This window comes from Pyrus communis, chromosome 7 (genome assembly GCF_041283825.1).
Source record: "Pyrus communis isolate YQ-2024b chromosome 7, ASM4128382v1, whole genome shotgun sequence".
Classification (NCBI taxonomy): domain Eukaryota; kingdom Viridiplantae; phylum Streptophyta; class Magnoliopsida; order Rosales; family Rosaceae; genus Pyrus; species Pyrus communis.
This window is the reverse complement of record NC_142571.1, coordinates 30,661,572-30,675,708: the sequence shown is the minus strand read 5'-3', so window position 1 is coordinate 30,675,708 and position 14,137 is coordinate 30,661,572. Positions and strand designations below refer to the sequence as shown.

General features: G+C 37.9%; 3 protein-coding genes across 3 annotated transcripts; all 3 read left to right on the top strand.

Annotated features, from left to right (window-relative positions):
* The first annotated feature begins 1,462 nt into the window (after nucleotides 1–1,462).
* LOC137735773 (uncharacterized) lies at nucleotides 1,463–3,132 on the top strand. The gene is made up of 2 exons (XM_068475214.2): nucleotides 1,463–1,781; nucleotides 2,257–3,132. The coding sequence occupies exons 1-2, from the start codon at nucleotides 1,620–1,622 to the stop codon at nucleotides 2,830–2,832; spliced, it is 738 nt and encodes a 245-aa protein (XP_068331315.2). The 5' UTR covers nucleotides 1,463–1,619; the 3' UTR covers nucleotides 2,833–3,132.
* A 2,311-nt stretch (nucleotides 3,133–5,443) lies between these two features.
* Nucleotides 5,444–7,256, top strand: LOC137733257 (uncharacterized). The gene is made up of 2 exons (XM_068472404.2): nucleotides 5,444–5,688; nucleotides 6,396–7,256. The coding sequence occupies exons 1-2, from the start codon at nucleotides 5,527–5,529 to the stop codon at nucleotides 7,041–7,043; spliced, it is 810 nt and encodes a 269-aa protein (XP_068328505.2). The 5' UTR covers nucleotides 5,444–5,526; the 3' UTR covers nucleotides 7,044–7,256.
* Nucleotides 7,257–9,413: 2,157 nt separating this feature from the next.
* Nucleotides 9,414–10,859, top strand: LOC137734584 (uncharacterized). The gene is made up of 2 exons (XM_068473820.2): nucleotides 9,414–9,708; nucleotides 10,118–10,859. Exons 1-2 carry the CDS (start codon nucleotides 9,547–9,549, stop codon nucleotides 10,721–10,723), a joined length of 768 nt encoding a protein of 255 aa, XP_068329921.2. The 5' UTR covers nucleotides 9,414–9,546; the 3' UTR covers nucleotides 10,724–10,859.
* The last annotated feature ends 3,278 nt before the right edge of the window (nucleotides 10,860–14,137 follow it).

The window sequence follows — 14,137 nt, the reverse complement described above, 5'->3', positions numbered from 1 at the left end:
TGAACTTCAAGTGCTTTTAGAACCCAAAATTAATTTTATCAAAACAGTTTTTAATCATTTTAAAAATACTTTTAAACGAGTTTTTACATAGTTGTACATCTATCGACATGTTTGGCAATAGAAATCCAGGTGAAAAGTATATAAAATGTGACATTTTATTAAGTGGGAGAAAACGCGCAATCAGACTTCCAACATGAGATCTTCTCAGAAGAGAGGATAATAGACAATACTATTAGCCTTTTAATAATGACGACAACAGTGCTGTTTCCCATTAATCCATTGACTTTGTTGGGTAATTGGGATTAGGATCTTTTCATGAGGTTAGGAGACTAAGTCTTCTAAGCAAATCACACGGTCTGTTGGATCAAAATTCAACTTTGATTCAACAGTTATAATTATTATAACTTTATAGGAGTCTTCTGTTTGTAATCTAACGATCTGTGTGATTTGCTCAAAAGGCTCAGCCTCCTAAGCGCATGAGAGGATCCTGATCCGGGTAATTGAATCAATGTGGGTGGCAAAAAGCCGGAAGGCAATTTGTTTTGCACTTGCTTAAGCAAGGGTGATAAAAAAATTAAAATCAAAGACTAATCGTAAAATAGCACTCACTTTTCACTCATGTTTGGTGAGCTTAGTAGTGGGGTTGTTAGAAATCCTCGAACTTGATAAATTTGCACTTGATTGTGTTTCATAGTGAATGTTTTTTCACGTGTTATATTAGGAATAAGAATACGCAACATGGTTGATATGTCTCGTTACTTTTAAAGAATATTAATAATAAAAAAAATGTGCTAATTTGGATGGAATCACAATATCGTGTGACACTGCTCCTATATTCACGTCTAAATCACATTTTAAGCCTCATTTATGTCATGTGTAACACCTCCTATATGATATAAGGATATTCTATGTTGAGTCGAAGAACACCATGCATTGATGGGTGGTGGGAGCTCATATTGACTATCATGAGATCTTTTCTTGTAGCCGGTATATTTATAGGTTTTTCCTAGATTCATTCTTTCATGAATTGCTGAAAAAGAAAAAAAGTTCATTAAAACTCCTATGTTGGGATTAAGTACTAAATGTATATGTCAAAAGAAAGGATGGAGCTGTCCACACTCATTTCAACCTCTCACACACAACTTTCAATTTTCGACCGTTAAATCGAACAAATTGAAGATCGGTGAATAAAAATTAACAAGAGTGGATAGAAGGTAAAAAAAAGTAAGTGAATAGCACTACCGAAAAGAAATAGCGCTAAATTATAATACTAATGATAAAGTGCAGGAGCTTTAAGGAGATATCTTGAATTGAGAAACCGATATCACGTCACGTGTACGCCAAAAGTACATGCAAAGGGCTTCTCCTTGGCATGGACTTCTCCTAACGCAAGAACTTTCGCCCGTTCGAGACCCACATGTTTGCTATAAAAACCCGCCTCGTTTTACTCCTTTTCATACCAAAAAACCAGAGAGTCCACTCCACTCACACAAACACAGCTCAACACAACAGAAACCCACACCCGTGTTACACTTGGACTCTCGCTCTCTCCTCCCCCTCTTTCTCTCTCCTTCCTTGAACAATTTCAGAAGCAAAAGATCTCAGACGAAGAAGAAGAAATGCAGCAAAGAGTTTTGGATTACGTTTTGGTGCCGGCAGGGCTGCTGGTAATGGTGGCATACCACCTATGGCTTCTCTATCGAATCCTGACGCAGCCCAACAGCACCGTCATCGGAATCAATTCCATCAACCGCCGCTTCTGGGTTCACGCAATGATGGAGGTAAAACCAAAACCCAACAAAACCCATCAATCAAAATCATATCTTTCAATTTTTTTTTGTCTTATTAATTGGTTCCTATTCATATTATCTTGCACGAGTGAATTTTTATGTTGTTGGAAAATGTTGTCTTCTTGTGCACCAGTAACCTTGAAAATGTTGAAAGAAGGGTTTTTAACCAGTTGGTCAGCCGTCTTGTATTCAAGTTCGATTTTTTTTCCTGTAAATTAGAATGGTTTAGAGTATCATCTTAATTGATTCGTATTCATATAATCATGTAGAACATGACAACATACATTTTTGACAATGAAAGTGATTTTCGTACAAGTTTTTTCTCTTCATGCATACCCCGTATTTAGTTTTTGAATTTTGAATTGAATACGTTAAAAGAAAATTAATGGATAAAAACAGTGCATATACGATTGAAAAATGATGTTCTCTAATGACCAATTTGCATTTGGGCATGCACGAAATGCAGGAAGCTCCAAAGCATGGTGTTCTTGCGGTGCAAACATTGAGAAACAACATAATGGCGTCGACCCTTTTGGCCTCGACCGCCATTACGCTCTGCTCTCTCATTGCCCTCTTGATGACCAGCGGCACCAAATACAGAGCAGCTTTATTTGTCTTTGGGGACCGAAGCGAGCTAGCATTTTCGATCAAGTTCTTCGCCATTTTGGTGTGTTTCCTGGTGGCTTTCCTCTTCAATGTGCAGTCCATAAGGTACTACAGCCACGCCAGCATTCTCATCAACGTACCGTGCAAGAAGATGTCGCCGCACCATCAGCACCACTACCTCACTACAGACTACGTTGCCACCACCGTGAACCGAGGCAGCTATTTCTGGTCCTTGGGACTCCGGGCGTTCTACTTCTCGTTCCCTTTGTTTCTATGGATTTTCGGGCCGATTCCGATGTTCGTGTCCTGCTTTGTTTTGGTCATCATGCTCTACTTCCTAGATGTCACCTTTCAGTTTGGTTGGGAGGTTGGGGTTGCTGACAACGATGATCACATCCTCATTAAGGACGATGAGGAACAAAGGTTGCCAAACTAGCTAGCACGACATTTCAAGTCAATTAGGCATTGTCACGTTAGAAAGTTGGCGGAATATGTTTAGCGGAGCATAGAAACTAGCTAGCTAGCAAGGTACAAGTACTAAACCAAAAAGCGGTTCAGATTCAATACAAGTTGAACTGAACTGCAGCACAATAAGTTGATGGATGTAACAACACAACGAATAAAAGTAGAGTATTATGGAATGCTCAGCTGGTCTGTATTTTCATGCCACTTGTAAATTATAATGTTCATTTTACTGGATTGCACGTAATGTATGCGTATGAAGGGAATGAATTTACCTCATTCTTTTAGACCTCGTTTGAAAATGCTTTTAAAATAGCTGAAAATGTTTTTGATGAAAATGTTTTCAGAACCAATCCTTAAAGTATTTTTCTAGGATTCACTTTCATTTTACTAAGGATTGATTCTAAAAAGGCTTTTGATGAAAATGTTTTTAGAATCAATCCTTAGTAAAATGCAAGTGAAGCTTGAAATGGCATTTCAAGTGTTTTTGGAACCCTAAAACATTTACTCCAAATGCTCTTTCAGTCAATTTAAAAGCACTTTCAAAAGAGTTCTTACTACAAAATTGGCTCAATGTTGTGCAAAGATTCTTTATGCACTAAGATGCGATGGTTTCGTTTAAAAACATTTAAGCATTGTTCCATACGAATCAATATAATGTACACACAAAATTAACATATTTATTAGCACATTTTTAATAGAGTTTGGCCCTGCACATTTTTAAATTTTATGTCTACAAACAGCCTTACCCGTGTTAATATTTATTTATTTTTGGCTAGGAAATAGACTTTATTAAGCTAAAGAGAATCTCCGGGAACACCTAGAACCCGTACAGTCAAATACAAACGAATAGCGTGCCTTCACCAGGAAGCACCCTATTCCAAATACAAATATTGTCAACATTGTGATCAATAAATGTAATATCATATGCAAAGAAGTTGACTTCTTTATAAATATGTTGCCATTGAATAGATACAAAAGAGATTGCCACCCATTTAATGTCCTCGAAAATAGTTCTGAACCTCCAATAGATCTTGCATCGGTCGAGAATCCCGTGTTGATATTGGTGTATTACTATCAAATGGGAACAAACAAACAAAAAACTTTTAAATGAATAAATAAATAAAATAGAAGGAAGGAAAATGGGGACAAAGCTAAAAGTGCATCGTGAGGCATGTGAATGTGATGAGGCAGTTGTGAAAGGTTTATGATGGAGAGAGTGCGAGTTACACTACATGAATTGCCCGAAGAACCGGAGGATGCTCTCAGTTTGTTATGGACATGAGATGCCTCGCCAAACACATCTTTCAGTATCATGTCCCATTCATTATCCATTCGATCACGTCTCAATATGTTTCTTCAGCACGTGCGGACCCTCTTGTCCGATGCCAGACCAAGCCGCACGTATCGTGGTCAGGCCGATAAAAATATAGAAAAACTAATAAAAATGATTTGAAAACTTTGAGTTTTAATCAAAATGACAAAAAGTGTTGTAAGTGAATAGTACCATAAGTGACTTTGTAGAGTAAAAATATCATTTTTGTTAAAAATGAATAATACCGGAAATGTTTCGTTAAAACTTCCTAAAAATATAGGTCCCATATTTTACATATGATCATGATTAGAGAGTATGATTCTGTTCTTTCTAAATTTTTCTACTTTCAAATTCTTTTCTATTTGAACGGTCATGATTATACAATGTAAACAATTTGTTTTGACTTTTTATAGAGAGAGAAAGACAAAGAGGAAAGTGAGATAGGATAAGAGGGGAGGAGATTTGGAAGGGAGATAATCCTACTCCATCATGCAAATAGCTAAGTGCCACACTCTGGAGAGAATTTTCATTATACCTGAAACACAATCCAGTAAATCAAGGGTAATAATACAATTGTATAGAATTTTTTTTTTTTCAAATTTCTAACCAATTGTATTATTACATTTAGTTTTCAGAGCCGTATTCATGACATAAATTTTCTTTCCACATTTTGATGCCACAAGTTCATGGTTCACCGATGGCAAGCATCATAATTAGTTAAAATTTAAAATAAAACAAATATAATTAAACGTAGGAGGCATTTAAGAGATTAGATCTCTATTTTTTTTTTTTTTTTGAGATGAGGATTAGTTACAGGACATTCACTATATCGAACTTTAACGATCTGAATTGTTTATTTTTCAAGTTAGACTTCATAAATCATCTTTGCAAAATAATAGCCAAATCGGAAATATTTGAGACATCTAATTGAGTTTAAAAAAATTGATAACCACTTTGTTCTATATGAAATAATGAAATTTCATCGTAATAATTAAATAGGCAAATGATTTTAAATTAAATTGAATTTTTACAAAAATGACTTGTGAATCGAAACTTACAAAATAAATAGTACAGGTCGTTACAACTAGTCCCTATTTTTACCCAAAATTGGAAATCTTTTCTAGTAAGGGGCCTGATTAATCGGGTAAGCATACAAGGCATGAACAATGATATTATTGCATTTTTTTTTGGAGATGCTCTTCAAAGATGCTCCGGAACCAACCACTTGGTTAAAATAAAAAAAATAAAAAATAAAAAAAACACGCACACACAAAAACACACTCGGAATCGTATTCGACTTGCACTCTCCTCTCGCTTTCCCTTCAACCACGTATTCCAGTTGAAGTGAAGAAGATGCAGCTAGAAGTTCTGGATTACATTTTGGTACCGGCAGGCCTCCTACTGATGGTGACTTACCATCTATGGCTTCTGTGCCGAATCGTTAAGCAACCCAACGAGACCGTCATCGGCATCAACTCCATCAATCGCCGCTTCTGGGTCCAAGCCATGATGGAGGTAACTCAAACCCTATAAACCCAAATGTTTATTTTCTTTATCATCGTTTAAAAGACCGTTTTTACAATTTTTTTTTATTCATTTGTAGACTGATTAAGAATCTACCGTGTTTTAAAAGTTCCTGCCAAGCGTCGCTTAGGAGTTAGGCGACTGGTCATCGCTACGATTAATTATTAGGCGTTTACAAAATAAGACCGCTAGACCTGTCTAGGCGTCCGTCTAGTCTGTCGAAATCCGTTTTAAGCACTTGTCTAGGTCGCGATTCTCACTTATTTTTCGTAAGTGTAAGTAGACATTTATGTATATAATATATCATAAATTTAACTAAAATATGAAGAAGAAAAAAAGGGCCTAGCCCGCCAAGACACCTAGGCACTTGGCCCCTGCAAGTTGCCTGACTAGTAACACCTTTTAGAACCTTAGTCATCTATATGAATCAAACAAGTTGACGTTGAATTATGAAGATACTAGTTACCATAACCCTTGTTACTGATAAATAAATGGATGGCTAAAGGGTAATGGTGACAAGAGAATAAATGGTTCAATTATGACGTTTTTACAATAAAATGATTTCATGTAGTAATATAAAGACTTTACATGTAAGGATTATCGTTTGCATGTAACATGAATCCTTGAAATCTCTACAAAACCAACATGAATGATAAAGATTGAATCTTTAGTGACTAATTTTGAATTTGTACATGCAGGATGCTCCAAAGAATGGTGTTCTTCCGGTGCAGACGCTTCGAAACAACATAATGGCATCGACCCTTTTGGCCTCGACCGCCATTACGCTCTGCTCTCTCATTGCCCTCTTGATGACCAGCGGCACCAAATACAGAACGACTTTATTCGTCTTTGGGGACCGAACCGAACTTGCATTTTCAATCAAGTTCTTCGCCATTTTGGTGTGTTTCTTGGTGGCATTCCTCTTCAACGTGCAGTCCATAAGGTACTACAGCCATGCCAGCATGCTCATCAACACGCCGTTCAAGAGGATGATGTCGCCGCCGCACCACAAGCAGCAGTACCTCACGACAGAGTACGTTGCCACCACCGTGAACCGAGGCAGCTATTTCTGGTCCTTGGGCCTCCGAGCATTCTACTTCTCGTTCCCTCTGTTTCTGTGGATTTTCGGGCCGATTCCTATGTTCTTGTCGTGCATTGTTTTGGTGATCTTGCTGTATTTTTTGGATGTCACCTTTCAGTTCAATTGGGTTGTTGCGGTTGCTGGGGATGAAGACCCGGTCCTCATTAAGGGTGATGAGGAGCAAGGCTTGTTCAATGCACCAGGGATCACACATTGTGACGGTACCTCAAGCGAAGTGTGTGGGAAACAGTGTGACAGTGTGTGACTGATTTAGGATACCATCATTCTCCGTGGATGGATTGGCAATTTAATTTGCAGAAAATAGAATAGTTGCAAAAACTAGGGAGCGTTTCAGATTCAATAAAGTTTAATTCAACTGCCGTTAAATAAGTTGATGTATCATAGCATTACATATTTGGAATACTTGGGGTCTGTTTTCATACCCTTACAAAGTTATAAACTATAATGTTCACTTTGATGGATTTTGGCATTCTTCGTACAAATCGATAGAGACAGATAAGGAAAGTTCACGCATGTACCACACAAATCGATAAAAAAATCCTTTATGCTTCCATGTATGGCCAGAGATTCAACGGCTAAGGTTTCCTGCATACTAAAAAAACCCCAAATTTTATTATCCTTGAAATATCGTAGTCACTCTCAAAAAGGCACCAAACGTTTACATGGAAGTTACGAAGAAAACAAACAGAAAGGCTTTATTTTTACTTACCCAACAAGCTTGCTGGGGATGCAACACAGTTTGTTACACAGATGCCTCACAAAAGCGATCTTTCAGATTCATGTCGAATTCATGATCCATTCGATCATGACAACCAAAACTTGGGCCATGTTTCAACGAATCGAGTTCCAAGATACATAGAATCATGCACTTACGAGGATGAGCAACAGAAGCAGTTACATCTCATATTACTGAGGATGTTTATTTACATTACCTGTCGTTGGCTGAAAGTTGAAACCCTAATAAATTAAGTATATTATGCATCTCCCACCGTCACTGTTTCTTGGGTATCTTCAAGATCTCACGGTTTTTATTGGCATGCTCTGTTGAAGTTTGAGCTATCCAAATATCCTCATCAAGCTTTCGATTTCAATACTCAAAAGTGTTTGAGCCCTCTACCTACCAGCTCACTATTAAGTTTGCTTGTCGGATCTGCAGATGGTATTCAACGTAACGCTATCTGACATCAGACAGAGATGGCAGAAATAAGACGAAGCAAACTTAAAAACCGAGTTATAAACAATGCGGAGCATGCTTACCGTGGAATTTTAAGTTGGTTTGAATGTATTTTTCATAGATTGTATGAATGTACAAGGGAAGGCAGTGTAAGAAGAGAAAAGAGGGGAACCGGTTACAAGCAACCCTCCCCTGAACAAACTTTAATAACCAGGTAAAACCTAAAGCTATCAATCTTCCTTAAATTAAGGGATTACATCAAACTGCTAAAACACATATCAACAAGTCAACTAGTCCATAATTTGAGGGATCATGCTTAATGACGAAACCTAGGGAAAAGCTGGCGTTGACTCTAGAAGATGAGCAGCTCGTAGACATATCGAATCCAAGAGTTTAGAATGTTCTCACTCACTCGTGTCTTATGTTGTTCTAATTTGTACCACCTTTCTTATATTTGAATGGTCTAACTAGTAACTGCCATTGTGCAGGAAATATCGCCGGTATCAGGCTTGCCGATATTCTTAACCCTAAGGCCATCTCCAATTAAGAGAGTTAAAGGTCTAAATGTAAAAAAAATAGTGTGATTTGTCCAAAAACTCATCTCTAAACGATGACTAAGTTATATTTCACCAAAGAGGCATTAGGTTGACCAATTCTAGCCCCACTCCTAGCCCCTTTTTTGGGGCTCAGCTTCTCAGCTGCAATAATTGATTCAAATTCAACATTAAATTAATCAAAACATTTAAGGTATAAACTTAAAACTAATAATTTATTGAAGGGGCTATATTTGCCCATTTGGTTGGAGATAGTATATGAGGATGACATGACTGTTCATTTAAAAATAATTTTTTACAAGACTCTAATTCTGAACGAAACTATGTTTAACCTTTCAATTAGAGATGGCCTAAAGTTCTTCAAGAGGTAGCGGACAGACTGATCCACTCAGACAGTGATGGTTTTAATGTTACAAGATTAGTTGGAGATACAATACATAATGATCTGAAAAACAAAAGGCTCTTGGAGACTCATCTCCTATTGCCCCCATAATGATATGATAAGAATAAACACTTTTATTAACACTTTAGTTATAATCTAATCATCAACATCCGTGTCATTCAGTTTTCAAAATTTTATCCACCAATTTAGTCTTCCTAGCATAACCCTATATTTTATTTCATCGAATAGAAAGGTGGACACCCGATGGCCGATCAAACAAAAACAAATTATATTCTCCATACACAACGTTTTTTTTAATCTTTGTTAACCGTGATTTTTTATTTAAATAATAACTACACAAATGTTAAATTAGTATATGAGTCATTTATATATAGTCCAGAAAATATATGAAAAAAAAAGAAAAGAAATAAGTTATCAAATCGAATTCAAATTTGAGTTTCTGTGTGTTTGACATTTTTGTATGGAGATGCCTTCCAAGATACTCCTAGACAAACCACTTGGTTATAAAGAAAGCACAAAACCACCGTCGTATTCGACTCGCAATCTCCTCTCGCTCTCCCTTCAACCACATAAATAAAGAAAGAAAGGGAGGAGGATTATAACTGAAGTGAAGAAGATGCAGCTAAAAGTTCTGGATTACATTTTGGTACCAGCAGGCCTCCTACTGATGGTGACTTACCATCTATGGCTTCTATGTCGAGTCGTTAAGCAACCCAATAAGACCGTCATCGGCATCAACTCCATCAATCGCCGCTTCTGGGTCCAAGCCATGATGGAGGTAAGTCGAACCCAACAAACCGAAATGTTTATTTTCTTTATCATCATCGAAAAGACTACTTTTAGAAAGTTTCATTCAATTCGTAGACTGATTAGTCCTCTATGTGAATCAAACAAGTTGACCTTTTCGAATTCATGAATATACTAGTTACCATAACCCTCGTCACTGATAAATATACATCTAAGGATGGCTAAACGGTATGATGATAAAGAGAATAAGTGATTCAGATTATGACGCTTTGACGGTGAAATGATATCATGTATTCATATAGAGAAAAATGACTCTCTACATTCAAGGATCATCCTTTTGCATGTATCATGAATCCTAGAAATGTCTACAAAACCAACATGAATGATAAAGATTTGAATTTTACTGACCAATTTTGGATCTGTATATGCATGAAATGCAGGATGCTCCAAAGAATGGTGTTCTTCCGGTTCAGACGCTTCGAAACAACATAATGGCATCGACCGTTTTGGCCTCGACAGCGATCACGCTCTGCTCTCTCATTGCCCTCTTGATGACCAGCCGCACCAAGGGCGCATTTTTCGTTTTTGGAAACCGAAGCGAGTTTGCGTTGTCGATCAAGTTCTTCGCCATTTTAGTGTGTTTCTTGGTGGCATTCCTCTTCAACGTGCAGTCCATAAGGTACTACAGCCACGGCAGCATGCTCATCAACGCGCCGTTCAAGAAGATGATGTCACCGCCGCACCACAGGCAGCAGTACCTCACGCAAGAGTACGTTGCCACCACCGTGAACCGAGGCAGCTATTTCTGGTCCTTGGGGCTTCGAGCATTCTACTTCTCGTTCCCTCTGTTTCTGTGGCTTTTCGGGCCGATTCCGATGTTCTTGTCGTGCATTGTTTTGGTGATCATGCTGTATTTTCTGGATTTCACCTTTCAGTTTAATTGGGCTGTTGGGGTTGCAGGGGATGATGACCCCATCCTCATTAAGGATGATGAGGAGCAAGGCATGTCCAATGCACCGGGGATTACACATTGTGAAGGTACCTAAAGCGCAGTGTGCGAGAAACCGTGTCACAAGGTGTGACTGATTTGGGATTTGATGGTTCAACAATTTTATATGCCGAGAATATAACAGTATAAAAAACTAGGGAGCAGTTCAGATTCAATACAAGTTGAATCCAACTGCAGTTAAATAAGTTGATGTAACATAGCATTATATATTTGGAATTTTCTATGCAATACACACGTATGATATGACATAGAGATAGATCAAAAAGTCCATGCAAGTATCATAAAAATCGATTTAAAATTCCACTATGCTTCAGTGCATGACCAGAGATTCAACGGTTAAGGTTTCCCATTGCATAATAGAAAAACCCTGAATCTTATTGACCTTGAAATATCGTAATCACTCTAAAAAAGGAACCAAACATTTACATGGAAGTTTCTCAGAAAACAAATAGAAAGGTTCTCTCTTTGTTTAAAAAAGGAAGAGCGAAAACGAAGCTAAAGCTAATATTTGGGCAACTGCTTTCTTGCAAATCGTGGGGCACGTAATAAGAAGCAAATTAAGGCAACAACATTTAAACGTACAGTTTACGTCACTTTTTATGCTAACATTATAAAACATTACGTCAAAAACATGAGGTGGTAGAAAGTTCATGGAGAGTCCCACTTTTGTGAATGTGTCCTTAGCATTTCTATTTTATTTTTACTTACCCAACAAGCTAGATGGGGATGCAACAGTTTGTTATGTTGTGCTAGGATAGCACCAAAATCTTTTGGAACCAACTCAAGCTAACCCACAGGAAATATATCAAATAAAATGCAAGAACAAAATATAAAAGACACCAAGATTTTAACGAGGTTCCTCCACAGTCAGTGTAACTGGAGTACGTCCTCGGAGCAGTAGGAGCTCACCCAATAATCCACTATCAACCAAATGGGAGTTTACAAAGTGTTGGCAATCTCACAACCCAAAAACCCAATACACCCAATAGCTCTCACACACCAAAGAAACAAATAGAGGAAGAAATATAATGAATAATTTCTTCTCTATACATATAGCTCAAAGCTATTACAACAACAACTACTTTGGTGGATGATTACTAACCAATTGAAGCAGCAGCTTCTCTTCTCTCTTTGCAGCTCCTTTAGCTCTCTGCAACTCTCCTTAGCTCTCTGCAAAAGAAAGCTCTTTTTTGCTCTTCCTTCTCTCTGCTTCTTAACAACCGAAACAAAATGAGCTCCTTCTTTCTCTCTCTCCTTTTCTAAACCGAATCATGAGCACTCATTCTTAAAAACAATATTTCTTTTTCCTTTAGCCAACACCCACGGGTGTTGGTTCAAACTTTTTCCACAAAGACAAAGACTTTCCCTTTTTTTTCTCCTTAAAACAAGGAAGGTGTTTCCCACCTTCTTTTGTTTAATCTAAAGTATGGCCACTTGGCCACTTATTCAACAATCTCCACCTTGGCCAAGTTCCGAAAAACGCCATGATAAGCCAAACAACACAATTAACACACAACATCACTCCCAATCACTAGCAAGAGAACAACTCATGCCGAGCCAAATGCTCCAAAACTCCTACTGCTCAACGCCTTCTTTATATAGGCAAAATGTGAGCCAAGTTCAAGCAATGAACAAACTTGGCTACACCAACAACCTTAGTCAACATATCAGCGGGGTTGTCTTTAGTTGGAATCTTCTGGAGAATGATTTCTCCTTCACCAACAACTTCACGAACAAAGTGATAACGCACATCTATGTGCTTGGTCCTCGCATGATGAACCTGATACTTAGCCAAATAAATGGCACTCTGACTATCACAATGCACCTCCACCTGCTTCTGATCAACCCCCAAATCTCTAATCAGCCCATGTATCCAAATGGCCTCCTTTATAGCTTCAGCAACTGGCATATATTCAGCCTCTGTAGTAGACAAGGCAACAGACGACTGCAAAATGGACCTCCAACAAACTGGCCCTTTAGCCATAGTAAACACATAGCCTGTAGTAGACTTCCTTCCATCCAGATCACCTGCATAATCTGAATCAACATAACCAACAGCAAAATGACCAATACCAGAGTCATCCCTCTCAAAGCATAAACCAACATCTCGAGTACCATGGAGATACCTCAATATCCACTTAGCTGCATTCCAATGCTCTTTACCAGGATTATGCATATATCGACTCACCATGCCAACTGCATGAGCAATATCCGGTCTAGAGCATACCATTGCATACATCAAACTACCAACCAAATTTGCATATGGTATATTTTTCATTTGTAGCTTCTCTTGATCAGTTTTAGGACATTGTGGAGAACTCAATTTAAAATGAGGAGCCAAAGGGGTACTAACCGGTTTAGTTGAATCATGAACTCCAAACTTCCGAATCAACTTCTCAAGGTATTGTCTTTGATTCAAACAAACCAAACCCTTCTCTCTGTCTCTAGTGATCTCCATGCCAAGGATCTTCTTTGCTTCACCAAGATCCTTCATCTCGAACTCATTTTTCATTTGCTTCTTCAATTTCTCAATCTCTTCAGCATTCTTTGAGGCAATCAACATATCATCAACATATATCAATAAATAAATGAAAGACCCATCTTGCAACTTCTTGAAGTACACACAATGATCATATTGACTTCTAGAATAATTTTGGCCTCTCATAAATTTATCAAATCTCAAATACCATTGCCTTGGAGATTGCTTCAAGCCATAAAGTGATTTCTTCAACTTGCAAAACAAATTTTCTTTCCCTTTCACTTTATACCCATCCGGTTGACACATATAGATCTCTTCATTCAAATCACCATGTAGGAAAGCCGTCTTCACATCAAGTTGCACAAGTTCAAGATCATATTGTGCAACAAGAGCTAACATAATGCGAATTGATGAGTGCTTCACAACTGGAGAAAAGATTTCATTGTAGTCAATGCCCTCCTTTTGTGCATACCCTTTAGCAACTAATCTTGCTTTGAATCTGACATTGCTTTTCTCAGCAACATCTTCCTTCTTGGCATACACCCATTTGCAACCAATAGCTTTCTTACCCTTAGGCAATTTAGCTAACTCCCAAGTCTTGTTTTTCATGAGAGAATTCATCTCGTCGCCCATGGCATTGCACCAATTCTCCTTTTCTTCACTCTCAATGGCTTCCTCAAAATTGGATGGAATCTCATCAGTGATAATAGGAAGAGCAAAAGCAACATAGTCACTATACCGAGCTGGCTTGGTAATATTTCTCTTTCCTCTGTTCTTAGCAATAGACTCTTGAGGTGAAACTTGCTCTTCAACTTGAATAGAATCTTCAAGTTCAACTTCTTCAACATCCTCATGGTCTTCCACTTCTTCACTTGTAGTGGCTTCGACATCAGCGGAAATAGGATTTGAAGTACTAGAGGCAACTTTCTCAAGCTCCACCTGTTGGACATCTTTCACATTCTTCTCAGAGTC

Coding starts and splice junctions, on each gene's coding strand:
- LOC137735773 (XM_068475214.2), top strand. CDS start 1,620: ATGCAGCAAAGAGTTTTGGATTACGTTTTGGTGCCGGCAGGGCTGCTG. Junction 1,782..2,256: donor GGGTTCACGCAATGATGGAG/GTAAAACCAAAA, acceptor CACGAAATGCAG/GAAGCTCCAAAGCATGGTGT.
- LOC137733257 (XM_068472404.2), top strand. CDS start 5,527: ATGCAGCTAGAAGTTCTGGATTACATTTTGGTACCGGCAGGCCTCCTA. Junction 5,689..6,395: donor GGGTCCAAGCCATGATGGAG/GTAACTCAAACC, acceptor TTGTACATGCAG/GATGCTCCAAAGAATGGTGT.
- LOC137734584 (XM_068473820.2), top strand. CDS start 9,547: ATGCAGCTAAAAGTTCTGGATTACATTTTGGTACCAGCAGGCCTCCTA. Junction 9,709..10,117: donor GGGTCCAAGCCATGATGGAG/GTAAGTCGAACC, acceptor CATGAAATGCAG/GATGCTCCAAAGAATGGTGT.